We start from the raw sequence: 22,186 nt of genomic DNA, 5'->3' as shown, positions 1-22,186 counted from the left end.
GGACACTGTTTAACAAGACATCACTGGCAATCTGCCAGGTGGGAAATCACATAAAATACAGCGTATTGGCTTGCTAGTTCTAGGGGAGACACTTTTACTTTTGAATTATTTAGTGATTTCCTTAGTACTTGTTTATTTCCCCTCCACATGTTCAAACTAAAGTACTACTTCTCACATGTAATTAACAAATTGTTCTAAAAGGCCCCCAAAATAGCATCTATGCTTAAGTTCCAACTCCTCAAGATTCTTACCAGTAGAATTAGTCTACTTTATTTCTCTTTAACTTTTAAATTCACTACACCACTGTTTTGAACAATAACAGAAAAGAGCAGGCATGCTGGAGAAAATGAAGATGCTCAAATCTTGATTGATCGGTGTGAGTCCTTGTCTATATGCAATTTTTTCCCACTAGGAACAGTGGCTTAAAAATCAAAATTCTTTTTCCAAACACAGTTTTCTGTTAAAACGGGGAGAGTCACATTCCCTTAAGAATACTCACTCGAGCAGCTTCTATAACATATCGGGAATTATGTGACGTAAAACACACCCCAGTCTCATGTTAGTCCTGACTCTAGTATCTGCAGACTCAGGACGGCTCTCAGAAAAGAGGCCCCACTAATGAACCCCCTGAACTCTCTAAATTCGGGGGTGGCTGACTCAGATGGAAGCTATGCATTTGTCCCCATGAGAAAACAGGGATAACATTAACACACTGCACCTCAAAAAAAGATGCTTATCACTGAAAATGACACTACATTTCCTCAGCTGATTATTAAAACCACATTATTCAAAACCACTCGAGTTTGGCCCATGTTAAAAAGTATAGCTTTATATGCTCCATGAACAAAGTAGGAATATAGTAGCAGTACAAAAAAGATTTTGTAAAATATATTTAATCTGCTTAAGAAAATAGATTTTTGAGGACTTTTTAACCATACAGAAATTAACATTAATTACAAATGATTCGTCTATTAAATAAAGTTGAGCCCCCTAAAACTCACTTAAATGTTAGGGTCCTAAATTTGTACTTAGTCTCTTCGCTAATTTATGTGGATTTTCTTTCCCCAAAAAAACAACTTTAACGAGTAAATTACCATAAATGTCTAATGATGGCACTGGCCCTATTAGTGATGTTAAAGAAAAATGCTAGCAGACATTAAATTGTTATATTATTAAATGCAAATGTTGCAGTAAGTTTTTAAACTTCTAGCCATGGTTCATTTACATATAAAATGATGTATTTATTCAGAGGTAGGAAATTATGCGCTTAATAATACTGTTCAGTCCAGCCTGTCCCTTGATCTAAGAAAAAAAACACTGTTCACCATGACTAAGCACAAAGAAATAGTCTAGGGTACGGTTTTTACAGTCAGTCATGTGACTTGCAAACTCATAACAGTTTTAATTAAGGTTTTGTAGAACTCAAAATTCTAGGGGAAACTTGAACTGTAAGTTACTCTACGATCAGATTGCTAAGCAACAATCTTTTTCGTTCAAAACAGGAAATCATATTCAAGGGTGATTAAAAAACGAAAATCTCGAGCCAGATTGCACCATGATTTTTCCCAATTCTTTGGCCAGATTTCCCTCCACCCCTGCCTGGGGCTCATGTGTGCCAGGCAACATTCTAGACTTCATTTCAGCAAATTCTCACCAGCACCCTGGGAGGTAGATGCTCACCTTGTCCTCCCACTGTGCTGATGAGAAAAGTGAGACCCTGAGACCTGAAGTCACTTGCTGAGGCCACTCAGAGCCAGGCAGTTGAGCTGCTCTTGCCTTCAAGCTCCCTAGGCAGGTTCTCAAAGTGCGGTCTCCATGAGTTAAAAGGCAGAGTCTTGGGCCTAATCCCAGATCAACCAAATCATGATTGGGGGGGGCGGCAAGGGGGCCCAGGATCTGCATTTTAAACATGTTCCCATGATGATGCTTCTTCACACTGAAGTTAAGGACCACTGCCCAAGACTGCCTCTGATCTGTCCCTGTGACCTTCTGCTTTCCTGCTGAAATGGGGAGTCCCAGAGTGGCGGATGCAGGGGACTTAGAGGTCATTCGTGGCAAGGGCAAAGGGAAGGGGGAGGTTGCCAGAAGCCTCCCCTAGCACAGCCAGGATTTGGACTCAATCCAGCCTCCTTTCCCTACACAACTACCACTCCAGGGACAGGCATAGGACAGGAAAGGAATGAGTCTCTAATGGTGTGATTTCAGAGAGCAGGGAGTAGAGTCCAGGGTAGGGAGGAGGGAGGAGGAGAGCTTCGGTCAAACCCTGGACTTACCCACAGGTGGGCCATGGCGGGGAGCTCCCTGCGATTACCCGCTACCACAGAAACCACGGGGGAAACACGTGTCCGCGTGTGCTGGGCAGGCCTACCCGTGACAGTGACCAGGAAGCCGGATGCCCCTGCCCTCTCCGATGCTCGTCAGATCTGACTGTTGTCTCCACCCTCACCCCACCCCCACCCCTCATCTCTGGGCCGTCACTCGAATACAAGGTAGATGCCCCCCTGCGACAACCAGCAGCTTGGCATTCACAATGGAACACAGCCTTGCACCACCACGCCAGGCTAATTTTTCTATTTTTTTGTAGAGACACAGTCTAGTTCTTGCTCAGGCAAGTCTTGAACTCCTGACCTCAAGCGATCCTCCTGCCTCAGCCTCCCAGAGTGCTAGGATTACAGGAGTGAGCCACTGCACCCGCCCCCTCTTAGGAACTTAATGTATGATGTGTCATGAAATAATTTGCAGATTTTACTAAGAAAGTTCATTGCTAAGATAGTCATGTAACAAATCATGAGTTAAATTATCGGCGTGTTTCTGTTTTAGAATTTTAATGAAAAATTACTTTGACTAGTGCTTTGTTCAAGTTATTAAAATAATCACAAGTTCAAGTAGTTATATTACCTGTACGTACCTTTGGGGAGTCCCGTATCTTGAATGGGATATTTGTCTGACTGTTGAAAGCAACAAAAGAGAAGAGTTATTTTTAAATGCCATAGTCAATTCTAAGATCAAAGTGAAAAGAAAGCTTTGTCTTGGGAAAGTCATGATTTCATTGAAAAACCCTGGAAATGTTTAGCCTCAAACTTATCCAGTTGGCATGATCCATTGATTGTTTCTATTCTCAACTGATAATCGAGAAATCAAGGTCTACAGGAAGCTAATGCTGGAAGATGAAATAGAATAATCCTTCCAGATTTCCTCAGCTCTAACCACTAAACCACACTTCTGCTCTTTTCTGCAGTGCTGGTCTCCTGCAGTTTAAAATTGAGAAGAATTTGTTTTCTTAAATTAGAAGGATAGACTCATTTCTTCTCATCATTTCTGTGACAGTCCTTTGGGTCAATAAGCCCGTGTTCCGGGCAATACTTGCTAATACAGAGCTCTGTCCCGAGTTGAGTAGGATGGGACTCAAAAGATTACTGTCTTGTTGATTGCACACAGATCTAAAAATCAGTTAGCAATTCTGCACAGTTATGAACAGTTCCTCAATGCATTAGTTGAGGGTAATACTGTCACAGGGAATTCAAATTAACAAACGCTCTTACAATCACACATATTTTAATTTGTTCTTACTTATATGCGGGTTTCTAATCTTCTGGAAACTTATTTCAGAGTAAACAATGTAGCCATTCTCTGAAGACATTGATGCGAGGCGTGAGAATGTGCCCAGTTTCCCAAGCCTGTCCCCTAAGTCCTGCTTGGCTCCGACTCCACACTCGGCCCCTGCCCTCCAGCCTGAACAAAGTCATATCTTGCATATTTCCAGTAGGTTTCATCCATGTCTTCCTTTGACAGAGGAGAAAAATAAACAAATTCGGACGGTTTTGTATAAAATGCCTTTTCCTTGGAGTTTCTTTGGAGCAGGGCGGTGAAGTTTCAGAAACTCTAAAAGCCTCCAACCACTTCCCAGTGAAAATAAATAAGTAAATAAAAATCAATCAACACAGAAAACTTCATAGTCAAGCAGTTCTATCCCAGACTGAAATTAGTTCTTCTCATCGCTCTACTCCCAAGAGGAGGGAACACATACCTGTACTATAACACTTATCGGTCTGTTTTTAAAAGTACTTGTCTATTTCCTCAGCTATCCTGTGAGTTTTTCCAGAGATGAGACCATGATCTTTGCATCTCTGGATTTTGATGCAGTGTTAAATAAACATCCACTGGAAGTGTGCCTGGGCTTCTAGAGCCACTGATGCTTGAGCTAAGCCTAGAGGATGCCCTCGATTTGGAAGAACCAAGAGGAAGGAGCGAGCTGGTTGCAGATGGGGGACACAGCAGCAGCAGGGGAGGCCAGGTGGCTGGAGGAGTTGCAGGTATAAAAGACCCATCAGCCTGAAGCAGAGATGTCTGTTGGAAGAGGACAGAGGAAGGCAGGGTTGGATAAGAAATGACGGAAGCAGTTTCCAAGAAAGACCATGAAAGTTGGCAAAGGGATGGGATGCTGTTCTAGGTTCTTGGGATGCTTGGTTCATCAAGCATCTGCTGCTACCTGCCTTGTGCCCGGCCCTGCACATTGGAAGACGGCCAACACAGTCTCGTGGGAAGTTGGACAAGCAGACAGTTTCAATTCAGTGCAATGACAAGTTGAGATTTGGCTATGAAGAAGGGACCAGCTGAAGGTCCCAAGGCAAAGAAGGCTTCACAGATCAGGGGACACTCGAGCTGAAATGGGAGGATGCATAGAGGCTCACCGGGTGAGGAAGCAGGGAGACCGTCCTCGACGGCGGAACGGCACTACTGATATCCTGGGAAGGTGAGAGGACATGGAGTGTTTAAGAAGCAACAAACAGCTACACAACCGGCTCATCAGGTGAGCAGTAGATACTGAGACAAGGTCATGGAGGGCCTCATGGGCCACGTCAAGGAGTAGGTACTTGATCCTGCACACAGCAGGAATGCTAGGGTTGAATTCAGGCTCCCAAAAAAGACATGTTGGAGTCCTAACCCCCAATGCTTCAGAATGTGACCTTACTTGGAAATAGGGTCTTATAGATGTAATGACGAATAGTTCAGTTACGATGACATCATGCTGGAGTCAGGGAGGCCCTTAACCCCACATGACTCAGAGGAAGGGGAGAGATACAGACGCCCAGGGCGAAGATGGCCACGTGCCGACGAAGGGAGGGAATGGAGGGACGCAGCTACAAGCCAAGGGACGCCCAGGACTGCCGGCAACCACCAGAAGCGACAAGAGACAGGGACAGGGATTCTTCCCTCTGGAGGAAGCACAGCCCTGTCAACACCTTGACTTCTTCAGAAGCTTCCCACTTCCAGAAGAACCAGGAGAGAGTACATTTCTGTCGCTTAAGCCACAAAAGCTGGGGTATTTGTTATGACAGCCCTAAGAAACTAATAAGAGGGAAGCTTTGGAAAGATCACTTTGTCCCCAGCGTGGAGACATGATTAGAGGTAGCCCAGACCCAAGGTGAGCAGTAAGGAGAATGGCCCCCAGGGAAGGAGAGGATGCTACCGGGAGACCTGGACAGTCACCATGGGGACAGTAGGAAGGGAAAGAAAGGGCCACCTGAGTAACACTTTATGGAAACCAAAGAAAGGCTTCAGTAACAGACCACCCCTGAGCAACCATTAGCCACGGCCACAGGGCTGTTCATTCCATTTGGATGACAGTGAAGAGGCAGAGAATTTTTTGATATTAATTCCCTCTGTGCGTCAACGCTTGGTCCCCTAAGCCATCCATACTTACCGGACTGCCCAGTGGTAATTAAAGGACAGGAAAACGAACATGGCTGGTCCTCAAGACACTCCAGATTTGAAGACATTTAATTTAATTATATGGAATGTATTTTATGTCACTTTAAATTAGTTAACCAGAACTTTCCACGACTCCGTAGAGCCTGTCCTCCAAACATCTGGAACAAAAGGGATGTGCCTTACGCTCTCTGCGTGGTGACACACACAGCGCTGTCCAGGGCACTGATCTGGTCCCCTGCAAGAAGCAGGGCTGTGCAGGAAGGAAGCTAGTCCGTCCCCTCTAGGGGACTGTGTGCACATCCGTGAACAGCCATTTCCTCCCCAGTAAAAGAGGGAGAAAAATACCTGCCTCACTATCTCACAGGATCTCTGGAGGTTGCAAAGCAGCTTGTATGTGAAATCTTTGGTAAACCTTAAAGCAGTGGACACATCACAGAGTGGTTATGGGTGGGGTAGGGCCGGGGCTCAGAAGCCAGCTTCTGAGGTTAACTGCAATCACAGAGTAATCAAGTCATGTGTGTGTCCCTCGGGCAGAGAGGCCACTCGGTGAGTATAGACCAACGGTGTTAAAAGTAGGCAAGTAGACAAAGAGCTCACATCATCCAAGATCACTTCCAGGGTGTGCAAAAAAAGAACAGAATCTAAGACCCTTTTTAACCCGGAGAAACCTAGAGTTTATTATCATCACAGACAATGCCAAGATAAAGCAGTTTATCCTAGAAGAATCTTACTTTGGGGTTTCTGAGCCTCATGTAAATACTGAGTAATAAAAACATAAAGAAATAACAAAGGAAAAGAAAAGGAAAACGGGAGTTATCACCGTTAGCGTCAAATTTGCAACCTACCATGTTAAAGGATAAAGTGCTAGGGTCTGTGTCTTCCACTGGCTCCTTTGCCATGTGATCTGTAAAAAAACAAAACAGAAACCCAAATGCAGAGTATCTGCTTTAATTTGAAAGCACAAATGAGTCCTCCTGTAGACACAAGCCACTTTAGTAAGGTCGGAGAAAACCTTACTTGCAATTATTAGTGGAGACAAAATGAGGAACACGTTCAGATTACATCAAGAAAGAGATTAAGAAAAAGACACCTTGTAAAAACAAAAACACCACGTTTTAGAAGGGGCTGCCTATAAATTTCTACAAACAGAGTGGCAAATAACCACAACTCGTGCAGGCATGAACTAACCACGCTTTTGCATAATGAATTTGACATAACTTTGGGCAGGAATCATTTAATTCCGAATCTGTTTCTTTCCTGATCTCCTAACTCTTCTGCAACTCATTTTTATTAAGCTTCTGGACGTAGCTCACGTGGATTAATAAGGTCAACAGCATCGCACAGCATTTTTATCAAGCAAAAAGTGATCTGGATTTCTCAATATTTTGTTTCTCATGCTTTACTACTTGTTGCATGCAAGGAATTTAATGAGGAAATACAGAAAACAGTACAAGCCTCGGGGAAGGCCTAAATCATATGAATTTTTACAAATTAGAAAAAAGTTCCCTCTCTCCAAAATGCTTTACAAGACATCTGCCAGAAAGCTGTCTCAGTAAATAATCAAATCTGTTTGAGTGGGATCCTCTAGATTTGTGCAGTGCACAACCTGCAAAACCCTAAGTGGCAGCCATGAGCCAACTAAGATTCAACATTTACTTTTTATCCACATCCTCAAGTACATGCTACATACTGTGAACCAGGCTCTAGGTCCTGCGAATGCCCCTGAGGCTCCAAAGCATGGCAGGACAACTTATTGGGATAATGATTTGTGTTTGTTCTCCCTGCTGAGTGTGTCCGGGATTTCCATATTTCTTTGTCCCATGGGTGTTGACAATGCCCAAAGGAGAAGCTGCTTGAAGACAACATCTCATTGTTTTAGGAGAGGCTACAGTCACTGAAAAGAAGTGGGGACAAATGGAGTCCCCCCATTGCCAGTGTCCTCCCAGGAGCAGGGCATAGACGTCTGTAGCTCCCAGGAGCAGGGACTGTGCCCCAGTCCCTGGCAGAGCACAGACAACACTGGAGACAGCATGGAACGGGCTAACTAATCCCTGGGACCCAGGATCCGACCCCAGCAAAGATATTTGTGCTTTGTGTCTGGCACAGAAACGGACACAGACGGCTGCTGGGTCTCAGAGGACTTCTCAGGCTTAGACAATGAGACGTCATCGCCCTACCCGATGCACTAAAAATTCAAGATCATTTCCTAGTTTTCCCAACACCACGTAAGCCTCTCAGATTCCTGTGTGGCCCTAAGGAGGCAGGGAGGGGTCCGATCTGATTGAAATGGAATTTCCAGCCAACCCAGTGGAATACAGACTCAGATCTGGATATAAATTGATGGAAAGAAACTAAAAGACCAACTGTGTTGCGAACACCACCCTGAGCTACAGGTAGTTACATGCAGAGTCCTCAGTGTCAAGGCCGTGGAAGTGCAGAATGGCACGGAAACAGAGGATGAGCACATACCCGGCCTGGGGTGCACTCTGGGGAGGGGGGCAGGGGCTGCAGAAGCGCCCGCAGAGGAATTGATATCTGAGTCTGGAGGATGAGTTGAAGACAGCCAGGAGGAGGGGTCGGGGAGGGAAAAGCATTCTAAGCAGAGGGAACAGCATAGGCAAAGGCCTCAAGATGACAAAGAACGTGATGCATTAACGTACAGTCTGTATACAACGGTGGCCCCATAAGACTGTAATACCCTATTTTCACTGTACCTTTTCTATGTTTAGATCTGTTGGGATACACGAATACTTACCATTATGTTACAGTTGCCTACAGTATTCAGTACTGTCGCATGCTGTACAGGCTCGTAGCCTAGGAGCAATGGGCTATCTGCCATAGCCTAGGTGTGCAGTGGGCTATATCCCATCTAGGTTTGTGCAAATACACTCTGTGATGTTTGCACGACAATGCAATCGCCTAACAACGCCTTCCTCTGAACGTATCCCTGTCGTTAGTGATGCACGACCACGCTTCATAGCCAGACACACCTGCATTCAGTGCTCTAGTTTTTCTTTCTGTCCTCACATTCTGGCTCTTGCTTGGGGAGGGGGTAGTAGAAGGCCACCACAAAATAGTCTCAAGTCTCTTCTTCCCTCCCACCAAAGCCTAGTCTCAAATATTTCACTGAAGTGTGCCTGGATGACAACACTTTAAAAGGTTATCCCATCAGGGGTGCGGCATGGTAACAGGTATCCACACGTGGAATTTCAGGCAAATGGGCTGCCAGAGATTTGGAGCGCTGGGCTGGGGGTGGGGTGGGGTGAGGCTGGCGGTTTCTAAATGCCCCTGACAGCATCCCGTGCACACACCGCCCGCTGTGTCTATGACAAGTTCATCCTGCTTCCTCCAGAAAAATTAGTATGAGCAGAAGGAAAAAGAAAAAGACCTAAAAGAGGAGGAAATTGCAGGAGAGGGCTGAGAAAGGCAGGATCACACCCAAAAGCAGCAGTGAGGAGGCAAACAGGGCAGTGAAAAGGAAGATAGCACTCCGAGCTAGCAGCTTGACCTTGAACGAGTCTGGTGCTGTGACCTTGGAAGAGTCAAGGAAGCTTTCCAAGCCTCGGGCTATCCCTCTGCACAAGGAGGCCTCACAGCTCCCTGGTTCCCACGCTCAGCTAAGCACCTGGGTGGCTGGATGCATTTCTACCGCCCCCATAACCGGCAGGTCCTGGGGCGCTAGGAGGCTAACAGGAAGATCCAGGCAGAAGACAAACACCTGGAGGCAGCAAGTCTCGCTTTGCTCTGACATTTCTGAGAATAAGTGGAATTTAAGAAGCGAAGAATGTAGAATTTAGGGTTTTTGTTTGTTTGTTTCCTGAAGCGCAACAACGAGGTGAGAGTCTTTAGAACTAGTATTAGAGGCATTTTCAGATCTTTTATTATTTTCATGCTAATGGTTCCGTGGCGGCCTTTGCCTTGTATCAATCAAGCTGTGGATTAAGTTCATTGCCAAGTGAGCTCAGAGACCCAGGCGCCCCGCACGCTGGATCTGCTACTGCGCCTTAGCCCTGGCGTTTGTTTCAGATCGTGCCAAACGGCTTTTGTTCTCACAGGCCCGGATTTTTGCGTGCCAAGGAAGTTATGTGCAGGAGGGCTGATCCTGGTTATCTGAGACTGATCGAGAAGTAGAAAGTTGTCCTGAAGTCTCTCGCAGAGCCCTTGGAGTTGCACCTTTACAATCCTATTAAGTATGAAATCAAACAGTTTTTATTTAGAAGCTTTAAAATGTTTGTTTTTACAAGTCCCTGGGAACAGCAGGCCGAGCCCCCAGGCAAGGCTCTGGTATCTGATGGGAGGAGGGGCACAAAGGAGCCCCAAACAGAATGGGGGGCCGTGTGAGCCCAGAGGAGCAGGCCCAGCGGCTCCTCCAGCGCAGGTGGGGGTCCTGCCCCTGCTCCTGGCCGCCACCAGATGGGTGACTCTACCCCAAATTAGCTGGAAACTGACTAATAGGAATCTCCTTGATGGCAGTGAGAATGATATTTAATTCCTAGGAGCATCTTCTAGAGAGTTCCACAAAAGGCATGAGAGATGATGCAGCAGGGACCCTGGCCAGGGCAACCCGCCTGGCTCTCAGACTCCTCAGGTGAAAGCTCCGTCGCTTTGTTTCGGTGGGCCCTGAGTCCCCAACCTGTAATATTAGGGGGTGAACAGAGAGCCTCTATGTCCCCTTCCTGCTGTAAAAGTCCATGAATGGTGAGTAGCAGTAGCCATACAGGTCAAAGAGCATCTCCAGGCTGAAAGTTCAGGGCACTTGGACCTTAACACATTGACAGTCACACTAGGAAAAAAAAAAAAGCCAAATTTCCCTGGGGCCAAGGTGTTTTATTAAAACAAAACGATCCTTTCTAATTTGTTATTTTTTATTGTTTTCTGTGCCTGAGTTACATGCAACCCAATCCACATTTCTAGAATTAAATTGTCAATATTAATGGTAACAATAAGAACATCCACAAGATTTTCACGAATCGAGTGCAGGGTTTTGCTTCACGAGGCCCCGGGCTCAAAACTAGCCTGAGTTAAATACGACTCCCATGGCAGTGAGCATGTTGAATAACAGCTCGACCTCCCGCTTTCTTGGGGTCTGCTCTGTGCTGTATGGTTAAGATGCAGTCTTGGGTAAGCCTGACACTAACCCTGAGAAAGTTATTAAGTACCCCTCTTTATTGAGTGCTCAAACTCACAGGGTTAAGTGAAAAGGCCAGAATTTGTATGTGGAAATTTCTGGCTCCAGAATCTGTTTTCCAGACCATCAACTTCTAGAAGTGGCTCATGCACTGACCACCTGGCAGACTCTTTGCGGGTATCTCTGTGTCCAAATTTCCCCCTTTTTATATGGACACCAGCCAATGGATTAGCACCTACTCATTGTACTAATTGACTTGTTTTTGACTCAATTATCTCCCTAAAGACTCTGTGTCCAAATCAGGTCACTTTCTGAGGTATTGTGGGCTAGGACTCCAACATCTCTATTTGGGAGGACACAAATCAACCCATAACGATCCCCTCTCTGGCCCCCCCAAAATTCATGTCCTTCCCACATGCAGAATCCATTTGCCCCATGCCAACACTCCAGAAGCCTTCATCATTCCAGCATCCACTCTAAATCCAAAATCTCATCTACTTGTCCTGAACTCAAAGCCCCAAATCTCATCATTTACCGAATCAGAACCTCTTCAGGAGCGGCAGGGAACCAGGTACTGCCTCCAGTGGCTTCTCCAGAAGGAATCTTCTGGATTCCAGAAGATCTTTCTGGCACAGTGCCAGAAACAGACACTGGTGGGTGCCCAAGGACTGCATGTCACGTTCTGCCAGCTCCCTTTATTAGTCACATCAGACAGAGGTCAACAGTTCCCAGAGACAGTCTCTCAGAGGAAGTTCAAACATCTTCTCTAAAGATTCCTTTCAGAGAGGACAAAGAAGGAAGCGTGGCAGGGATTTTTGGCATTCCCAACCTTTGTGCTTGCTGGTGGCGAACCCAAGGCAATTCTTTGAACGTGTGATTGCACAGTTAATTTATTTTTCATTTGTCATTTGTTGTGGTGGTGGCAGCACAGCTTTTCTTTTGACCCCCCACCGCTGTCATTGCTGGTTAGAAGGAAGCCCTGGCGTCCCAGCCACACTCAGGGTTACAACAGGCTCAGAGCCCCAGGAATGCGGGGAGGTGGTGCCGACATGCTGTCTCCTTTGGCTTCCTCTCTGTCTTTCGCAGCAGCCCACTCTGCCACCCTCAGACCTGGGAGCAGGGGCTGAACAAGCTGGGAGATGGGCAGGGACCAAGGAAGTACATTCCTACAGCAACTTCTCTGCAGGGCGGCGGAGCATGAAGCCAGCCCACCGGGGGCACAAGAGGAGGGATTATAAGGAAGGAAGAGAAATGAAGGGAGCATTGGAAAAACCCACAGGGAGGGGAAGGCCAGAAGAAAGGAGGAAGGGAGAAGGGAAAGCCTCAGCTGCCACCCCTCTCTTTGGTCACTTGCAGAATGGCTGGCGCAGCTTTGCAAACACTGCTGCTCCTGGAAGTGGTTCACCCTGTCGTCCTGGGTGCTGCCCCCCGGTGCCACTGCAGGGCAGGTTGCCACCTTGGACCCATCTATGCCCACAGGAGGGGCAGGAGAGGGTGAGATGCCACCACAGGGGGCATCCGAGCAGGTGGCCACAACTCCCAGGAAACAGCCCTGCTGTGTGATGCCAACAAGATCCCAGAACAAAAGAAGAGCAAGCTCTGCTGTGCTCTGTGGCCACAGGCACTTAGTTCATTGCCACAAAGCAACCAATTGCACCACCTTTAACCTTGACCTTCAATGCCTCATTCTTTGTTTCTGTCTTTGTTATCCTTACGAACACAAATTTGATTCTGGCTCATTCAGTGCTAGATTGCTTCTCAGTGGGAGAGCTAGAGCGTGCTACACCGTAATCAGTGTGACTGTTTTCCTTCCACGTGACCTCAACAGTCTTGTGAATTTTCTCATTGTCAAAAGTTGCTTTTTAAATTAACTCATAATATAATAGCATATATGCCTTTGTTATATGCATGTGGATATGCTAACTTTTTTTTTTTAACTTTATAAGGTAGACTTAGTTTATGCACCTAACTTGATGACTAAGTTCCTAAGATGCCTAAATGGGAAGAGCTCTTTTTCCGCCCCCCCAGTTTGAAGCACATGTGGTTACATTTTATATCCTTCATTCATTCACTGAAGTGATAAGTGTTTATCCAGGGCTAATCGTGTGCCGAGTACCGTGCTAGGTGTTAGAGACAAACTGTTGTGCAAAACAGACATGGCCTCTATCCAGGAGCTTACCGTCTAATGGGGAGGAGGTGACTATTGGCCAAATAATCACAACTAGAAACTGTGAAATGTACCAGAAAGGAAAGGTACAGGATGTGCTGAGAGTACAAAACATGGGGCTGGATCTGGGTCACCTTTGAGTTGAAATCTGAGGACAAGGAGGAGGTAACAGGGAGGGCAGGAGATGGGCTTGGGGCAGAGTGGAGGGACCTTCCAGTAGCAGGAACAGCCTGTGCAAAGGCCAGGAGGTAGGAGGGTACAAGGGCTTTCAAGGAGATGAGAGCAGGCGCCAAACCAGGCACCACGGTGAGGTGGTTGAAGGAACAGGTAGGGACTGGTCACACACAGTGTGGAAACCACATAAGGACTGAGGACTGCTGGGAAGTGCTGCAAAGCCAGCACAGGGTTCAAAGCAGAGGAGTGACTGGATCTGATCGATTTTTTTTTTTTTTTTTTTTTTTTGAGACAGTCTCACCCTGTTGCCTGGGCTAGAGTGCTGTGGCGTCAGCCTAGCTCACAGCAACCTCAAACTCCTGGGCTCAAGTGATCCTCCTGCCTCAGCCTCCCGAATAGCTGGGACTACAGGCATGCATCACCATGCCCAGCTAATTTTTTCTATATATTTTTAGTTGTCCAGCTAATTTCTTTCTATTTTTAGTAGAGACGGGGTCTCGTTCTTGCTCAGGCTGGTCTCAAACTCCTGAGCTCAAACGATCCTCCCGCCTCGGCCTCCCAGAGTGCTACGATTACATGCGTGAGCCACCGCACCCGGCCCTAATTGATTTTTAAAAGATCACCCTGGCCACCCTTTGGAGAAGAGGTTGCCAGAAGGCAAGAGTGGGTGTGAAAACACCAGTTGGGAGGTGAGTGCAGGAGATCAGGCGAGAGAATATGGTAACTCGGTCTGCTGTGAAGTGAACATTCCATTTAAGAAGTTCCAGATATTGGCACCATCTGCGCTTTCGTTACAGAAATGGAAGGAATAGGTGGGTGTGTGCTATGGGTTGAGAAATGAAATGAAATGTTAGAAAAGGGTAAATTACAGTGTGAGTGTGTGTGTGTGTGTGTGTGTGTGTGTGTGTGTGTGTGTGTGTGTTTAAATGGAGGAATCCTCGTTTTATTGATAGACTCCCCGAGTAGGAATGGACACTTGAACCATTTTTCAGATGACTGTGTTCTTCAGCATCCTCTGTCGAGTGGCAGGGAGCTCTCAACCTCAGGAGTCCTCCCTCCTCTTTGTGGGAAGCCCAAATCCATCCCCCTCTAAAGATCGCACCTACAAGGCCGGGCGCGGTGGCTCACGCCTGTAATCCTAACACTCTGGGAGGCCGAGGCGGGTGGATCGCTCGAGGTTAGGAGTTCGAGACCAGCCTGAGCGAGACCTCGTCTCTACTAAAAATAGAAATAAATTATCTGGCCAACTAAAAAATATATATGCAAAAAAATTAGCCGGGCATGGTGGCACATGCCTTGTAGTCCCAGCTACTCGGGAGGCTGAGGCAGGAGGATCGCTTGAGCCCGGGAGTTTGAGGTTGCTGTGAGCTAGGCTGACGCCATGGCACTCACTCTAGCCCGGGCAACAGAGTGAGACTCTGTCTCAAAAAAAAAAAAAAAAAGATCGCACCTACAGGTTTGGGTTCTACCTCTTAAAGTCTGAGAGAGACGGATTCTTTGGATTCTTTCCATATCACACCCTCTTGTCCTCAAATCCTCTGTCCTCTCCTCATTCCACACGTGCTGGGATGTCGAGGTCCCTTTGTTTCAGGTTGCCCATTCATTGCAGGTTGTGCACATCCGTTTTGGTGGGGCCAAGCCGAGGGAGAGTACCGTCACTGGGATTCTGGATCCTACACTGCTATTACTGTCACCTAAGACCATAGCAGCCCCCCTGGTGGCCTCGTCACCCGGTTGACTCACTGAGGCTTCTTATACACTGATGTCATGGCTAAACTGTTTCCCAGCCCCCACCTTCTCTGCCGCTATTGATTGCAGCGGGATCCCTCTCCCGCAACTATCATCATGCAATGAGACCTGAGGCCACTGTTAGTGAAATCTAGCCTGAAACACCTCTTGGCACCTTGTTAATCAGGTTCTCTGAAAAGGAGGTGCAGGGGAGTGGGGGTGCAAAGGTGAAGTAGGAGAGTTTCTCCCTTTATTTCCTCTTCTGTTTTTCTAAACCGTAGGTCTGGGGGGAGGGGAAGGATAGCCAGACAATTCATTCTCCATCTCCAACTGATACAAAATTTATAATCCCCCCACGTAAAGAAGAATTTAGATCTTTTCTTTGAAGTCTCCAGGAAACTGCCCCAAACCCAGCACATCACAACGCCAACTCGGTTGAAGGGGTCGTCTGACCACCTCCAGACACGCTGTCTGCTTCTAACCGCTCAAGCCACAGATTAAGGATGGAACATTCTAGATCTCTCCCTGCCCAGCTCCAGAAATGGAATAGGAAACACGTTTATCTAAGCAATTATGTCAGATTCTGTGTAAATGTCTTCAGCACTTCCAACCTCAGCAATACCAAACAAAGCCCCCAGGTACTCTGGGGGGATGTATCATTCATTCATCCATGCGTTCATTCATTTCGTTCACGAAACATCCACTGAGGTTAAGGCCTAGGTGATGGGCGAGCAGAGAAAGAGAAATCCTTGGAAAGCGGACTCTGAGGACTTTCAGTTCAGGTGAGAGAATAAAGAAAAATCTAGATGCCGGCCGCGGGTACAAACCCGCAGTGTTTTAAAGTAAGGGCGGAACTGGAGGCCATTCTGATGCGAGGCGGGGTCGCACCGGTGGGGTCGGCCTCGTGGTTCTGCGGACACAAGCTCGGGCCACTCTTTATGAAGCCAGAACCCTGCGATCGCAGGGAAAGGAGAGAGAGGAGGAGGAGGAGAGGGGCGCGTGAGCAGGAGAAAACCCAGTCCGGCCCCCTGCGCCCTTCCCTGCCAGAAGTCTGCGGGGCTCGTCTCAACCTGGCATCGCGGGTCCAGAACAAAAGCGCCGGGGCCGCAGCGTGGGCGGAGGGACGGCGCGGCCCAGGCACGCGTGGCGGCGACAGGGACAGGGCCGGGGGCGCCGCGGGAGGCGAGCGCGCCGAGCCGTGACCGGCAGCCGCCCGCGGGGGTGCAGCTGGGGGCCCCGCGCGGCCCCGGGTCTGGCGCTGGGGTCCGGGCTGGTCCCCCGGGCGCCCCTCGGGCACCTCCGAGGCCCGGCCGCGACAGCCCTGCCGCCGCCACGGGCACCTCCAGGGCTCCCGGCCCGCGCACGCGCGCGCGGTCCCCGCTCCAGGTGCGGGCGCGGCGCGGCGTCACCTTACCTGCGCCCAGAGGGTCATCTGGTGAAGCCATGGGGGCGGGGTGGCAGCAGACCGGCGCCAAGGCACGGCGGGGCGGCCTCCGGGACCGGGGAGGACAGGGGGACCGCTGGGACGAGTCCTGCCGTCCCGACGCGCCCCCGCTCTTCCTCCTCCTCCTCCTCCTCCTCCTCCCCCCGGGTCCCCGGCGCGGCTCCCTCGCGCTCACTTCCTGCTCTGGCAACGGGCAAAGCCCCTTCGCCGCGCGTCCCCGCGTCCCTCCCTCCAGAGGCGCGAGGCGGGCCGAGGTGCTGCGGCCCCGGGCTGGGGCGCTGGGGGGAGACCGAGTGTCCCGGCGTCGCCAGCACCCGGAGCGCGCGTGGTCCCCGCGAGCCCACGTCCTCCCGCACGGGTCCCACCGCGGGGCTCTCGCGACTGCAGCCCCGGACGGACAGCCGGGGAACGACTGGCCTTTACAAACAGCAGCAGCCGCGGGCGGGTCGCCTCCCCGGCTCCCCGATCGCGCCCTCCGCCGGGACACCAGAACTGCGCACGCAGGTCTGGGCTGGGATGCCTGCCGGCGACCTGACGCGCAAACAATCTCCTGATCTGTGAGCAGCCCGCGCCGCTGCATGATGGCACACGCAGACGCTCTCTAGTTGGCTTTTTCTTTGGCGTTTCTTGTTGCATGACCTCAAGGGCGAGGGCTACACCGGGGGAGTGAAAAAAGACACACAGCCTCTCCCGGAAAAACGGCTTCGGGTTCTCCCCGAAAGGCCCAGTTGGTCCTTTAAAAGATTCAGGTTTAACTTAAACAACCTTTTTATACCAGTTATTTAAGTGAGCACAGATTGGAATCGGTTAAGAATATACTTAAGGTGACTGTGCCTATCATTAACCACAGGTGTATTATAGGAAGGTTGCAGGCAATTTAAATTGATTTATTTTCTATTTTTTAGAGATGGGGTCTCACTCTGTTGTCCAGGCTGGAGTGCAGTGGCACAATCATAGCTCCCTGTAACCTTGAACTTCTGACCTCATGCAGTCCTCTGGCCTCAGCCTCCCAAAGTGCTGGGATTACAGGTATGAGCCACCCGGCCAGGCCCAATTTAAATGTAATAGGAATCTCTGAAGAGTTTTAAATAATCTATATCTGCCTTCACACCTAAGAACAGAAAGGTAAAAACTGGATTGAAAGAGACAGTAATAATATTTCGTGTACAATATATCAGCAAATTATCATAAGCAATCTCTTGGTAAAAGCTCAGCTCTGAGCAATGCGTGAAAAAGGCAAATGTCTACATACCCACTTGGTGACCAGGAGGTTGCTGTGCGCCTCTCCCTATCTGATTGGTGGTCCTGAGGCCCATAGCAATCTTGACCTTGGCTTTTATTCTCTGGAATATGCCATGGAAGAAATAAGAGGTTCAGAGAAGAAGACGATTGCTGTGTGTCTAACCAGAGTGAAACCCTCTATATGAAAGGTCTGTGGGAAATTTGTGGGTGGGAAGACAAACTTCCTGTTGGTCTGCCTTTCCATAGGAAGGGAAATTTTTTAAAGGGTATTTTCTCTTAAGAGTCCGTTCTGAGGTTTGGTTTGTGGTTCTTTCTGTGCTTCGCATGCAGGTGGAATTATCTGTGACGTGGGCTGTCAGGAACCACATAGAGAGTTAGGCTATCCTGTTACTAGCCCAACCTCAAGCATTGCCCTACAGTTCGTTTGCTTTTCAAAACTCTGAACTGTAATTCATCTTTTTATCACCATTCTTCATCACATCAAATAGGAGCTGGGTGGTAGAAACACATTTTAAGATTAATTTCTTTAAAGGAAGATGAACTAGGTATTATACATAGGTTATTATTTTATTTTCTCATTTTGTTTCTTTGTGCCCCCCTTCCCTATAAATTGTGTCCACCCCCGTCATTATCTTTATTTTTCCCGTGTGCTCTGTGAACTCTAAAGTAGGATCCAAATGGGACTTTTTTCTTTTTTCTTTTTACTGCAATTTACAAAAAAAAAAGTAATTTAAAAATGATTCTCATTCATCAGAGTTCCCAAAGGGTTCCTGTACAATTAATTTGCTGTCACATTATGTCCTTTGGTTTTACTCTATTGCTGCCCAAAGAGTGTTTCAAACCACTCTTGAAATATTTTCTATGAGTATATAGTGCCTATATACTCATGAATCTCCGAGTTATGTGTAAAATTTCCCATTTCCGTTGTTTCACTGCTCTTTGAGTGATCTTCGATTTTTGCTTTTCCCACTCATGAGGATAGTGGACTTGGTAATCACGGAGTCACACATGCTGGATTTGACTCATTCTGTCACCTTGAGGTTGTGTTACTGAAAGCAAGAAACCAAAACCGAGTCAGTGTTTGCGGGATTGTGAAAATACACTGAAATCATGTATATATAAAAATACTTAAACCAATGCTTGTCACATAGTAGGTACAAATAAGCCCACTACCTTCAGGCTGTCTTCAGGCCTTCATTCTTTCCCAGGAATTTAGTCTATTGAGAGAAGCCCCTCTTGCCTTTGTTACAAAAAATGAACCAATATTTATTATAGTGGTTGTACACAGCATGGAGCAATGGATTGATTTGTAGCATTCATTAACGCAATTTTGTAACTCACCTCTTCCCCATATACCAAACAAAGTGCCAAATCCTGGGGAAAACAAAACGAGCAGTCCCTGACTCCTAGAAGTTTATGATCAAGAGGGAGCTGCAAACATTGTTTTGCTGTAGAACTAGAGAAGTGAAAAAGTTTAAACCAGGAAGGGGGTGTGTGTGGATGGAAGGCACTGAATAGGTATGGAAGCAAAGTGGCTTTACGGTGACTATCTCTGCCAACCACGGAAGTGTGAGGCATATTCTGAGACCTTGATTAATGGCTTCGAGGCTGTGGCCTTTAAGTGTGGGAAAAACTGTTGGACTCATGTCTTCACAAACAGGTAATGGTCAGAAAGATGATCTTTATATGGAGAAAATAGCAACTCAAAATTATTTGATCCATCATAGAATATGTTGCTGTTGTTCATTTTACATCATTTGTGGTGTTACAGTAAAGATTTTGTAATTTAAGACAAAAGTTATATTATCGAACCACATAGTTTCTTATTTCCAGGGGTATGTATGTACATTGTGTACAGCTAAAACCAGCAACCTGGACTGCCTACAAGGGTCTGATCTGTACCAAAGTGCCTAGGACTGCAATGGTAGGATATGGATTTAGAAACATAGGAGACGCCCTGTGCCTCAGAATGGACAGTCCCTGCAGCTAAATTTGCTTGCTGTCCCTTGATGGAATCGTGTGTGATGGAAGACACCCCAGCAAGAGTTATTCACTTCGTGTGTCTCCACATTTTGGGAACAGATATTTGTTAAATTGTGTCCAGAATGCTTTAAGGCAATTGTAGTGGATCTCTGTTGTTTTGCCATCTAACTTCTCATAATAGTGCCCCCGTTTCCTTCTGGAGAATCATTGTTTCCACTCTCAGTCCATGTGATTGGGGGGTAGCAACGTCACCCCTGACTCCTGACTCCAGTGGTTGGTATATGACTCAGGAACAGCCCTTCAGGGCATTGCTATAGTGAGCCAGTGGGTGGAGGAGATGCATGGAACCTCTACTGCGATTGGAAGGGCATTGCTACAGTGAGCCAATGGGTGGAGGAGATGCATGGAACCTCTACTGCGATTGGAAGGGCATTGCTACAGTGAGCCAATGGGTGGAGGAGATGCATGGAACCTCTACTGTGATTGGAAGGGCATTGCTACAGTGAGCCAATGGGTGGAGGAGATGCATCAGCCTCTACTGTGATTGGAAGGGCATTGCTATAGTGAGCCAGTGGGTGGAGGAGATGCATGGAACCTCTACTGCGATTGGAAGGGCATTGCTACAGTGAGCCAATGGGTGGAGGAGATGCATCAGCCTCTACTGTGATTGGAAGGGCATTGCTATAGTGAGCCAATGGGTGGAGGAGATGCATGGAGCCTCTACTGTGATTGGAAGGGCATTGCTACAGTGAGCCAATGGGTGGAGGAGATGCATGGAGCCTCTACTGTGATTGGAAGGGCATTGCTACAGTGAGCCAATGGGTGGAGGAGATGCATGGAACCTCTGCTGTGATTGGAAGGGCATTGCTACAGTGAGCCAATGGGTGGAGGAGATGCATCAGCCTCTACTGTGATTGGAAGGGCATTGCTGTAGTGAGCCAATGGGTGGAGGAGATGCATGGAACCTCTGCTGTGATTGGAAGGGCATTGCTGTAGTGAGCCAATGGGTGGAGGAGATGCATGGAACCTCTACTGTGATTGGAGGGTGGGTCTTTAAATAACTAGCCCAAGAGCACACAGCTGGTGGGTGGTAGAAGAAATGAAGGGGAGTGAACATTTAGGAGGGTCTACAGGATATGGAGAGTCTTGAGTACCAGACAAAAGCATTTGAAACTAGTTTTAGATAACAGGAAGCCAGGAAGCTAGTTTTTGAAAAGTGGCAGGAGAAAATTGGTGTTTTGGGAGGATTAGGCTGGCAGCTGTGTGTAGGATGGAACAGAACAAGGACAGAATGCAGGCAGCAAGAATGTTTAGTCTTCACAATACGCTGTAATTTATTAGAGTTGAGTTCACATCCTCATCCAGATGTGGGAGAAATTCATATCAGAAATGTTTCAGATGTTCTTTTGTTACGTGAAGCATTCATTATTATACATGAGTTGATTGCTTTGTCGATTTGCATATATGCGTTAAATGATCTGGAAAGGTATAGTCCAAACTGTTAACAGAGGGACTAAAAGCTTAAATAAGTAAAGTATTGCCTTTTTTCTGTTTTGTTCCCTGTGTTTCAGAGGTGCAATATTCCAGTGCATAGATTTAAGCACGAATAATTCTTAAAGGATCTTCTCCTCGAGTATCCAATGCCCTTGCCTGTACAGGAGATTAAATCTCTCTTGCCTAATCATATTTTACTTTGAATTGTTTACTCATTAGAAGCATGAGCTATGTGTGGTTTCCTACAGAGAATGGCAAAGTGTGGGTGATTCTTAGTATGTTGTGTTGTACTTAGAATGCCCTGGGTGGGGAGTGGGAGGTGCAGGGAGGAGAGGAGAGGCAGGAGGGGCCGGAAAAGTATCTGTGTGGCTGTGCAGGGAGCACTTTTATCCTCCTACAGCCTCAGGAGGCTCACTCACCACCTTGCAGGTGTTCCTGGGTACCTTGATCACTGCCAGCTTTCTTAGTGAGTGCCTTCATATACAGCAATTTATTTCTTGCTCCTGATTATGAGAGAAAATCTGTTAAAAGAAATGAACTTTATACATTAATACCTGAAACCCAATTAACTAAAGTCAGGGAGAGGAGACTTTATTTTGTGTTTGCTTTTGTTATTTCTGTTAGGAGAAAAGGACAAATGGGGAAAAAAAAAAAACTACCATTATCAGCAACCATAGTTGACACATAAAAGCTCAGTTTCCCATACTTTGTACCCCCAGAATGTAGAGCACAAGTTTGAGTTGATGACTCAGGAATCTATAAAATCATCAATCATTAAAAAAATCATATAATAAATTTTCATTTAGAACTTATTCTGAGTTAAGACGAAAAGGTGGACTTGCATCTAAGTGAGTCAGCTGAGAAACTATTAGAACAAATAAGTGAATATACGTTTGTGGGGAGATTCAAATGCCAATAGCTTTCTTACATACCAACAATACCCAACTGGGGGGTGGGGGAAGGTCCCATTTACAGCAGCAAATAAAACTATAAAGGAACTAGGAATAAATTTAATAAAACTGTGTAAGAGCATTATTGCAAAAACTACAAAGCTTTGCTGAAAAATGTAGAAAGAAATCTGACTAAATAGCGAGCTATACCATGTTAATAGACA

At 47.1% G+C, this 22,186-nt stretch overlaps 1 protein-coding gene across 4 annotated transcripts in view; it reads right to left on the bottom strand.

Moving 5' to 3' along the window:
- EDARADD (EDAR associated death domain) overlaps positions 1 to 17,868 on the bottom strand; it is a 54,192-nt gene extending 36,324 nt beyond the window's left edge. The window contains exons 1-3 of one of the 4 annotated variants that reach the window (XM_045537259.1): positions 17,606 to 17,868; positions 6,558 to 6,616; positions 2,909 to 2,948 (exon numbers count right to left, since the gene is read on the bottom strand). In XM_045537259.1, coding sequence (XP_045393215.1) covers positions 2,909 to 2,948; positions 6,558 to 6,616; positions 17,606 to 17,669 — 163 coding nt within the window. In that variant the 5' untranslated portion in view covers positions 17,670 to 17,868. Of the gene's footprint in view, positions 1 to 2,898; positions 2,949 to 6,557; positions 9,896 to 11,375; positions 12,860 to 16,323; positions 16,586 to 17,605 lie in introns of those variants that run through there. The other 3 variants (XM_045537261.1, XM_045537260.1, XM_045537263.1) reach the window with 3 other exon arrangements.
- Between the last annotated feature and the right edge of the window lie 4,318 nt (positions 17,869 to 22,186).

This window comes from Lemur catta, chromosome 25 (assembly GCF_020740605.2).
Source record: "Lemur catta isolate mLemCat1 chromosome 25, mLemCat1.pri, whole genome shotgun sequence".
Taxonomy (NCBI): Eukaryota; Metazoa; Chordata; class Mammalia; order Primates; family Lemuridae; genus Lemur; species Lemur catta.
This window is presented reverse-complemented; position numbering and strand designations above follow the sequence as displayed.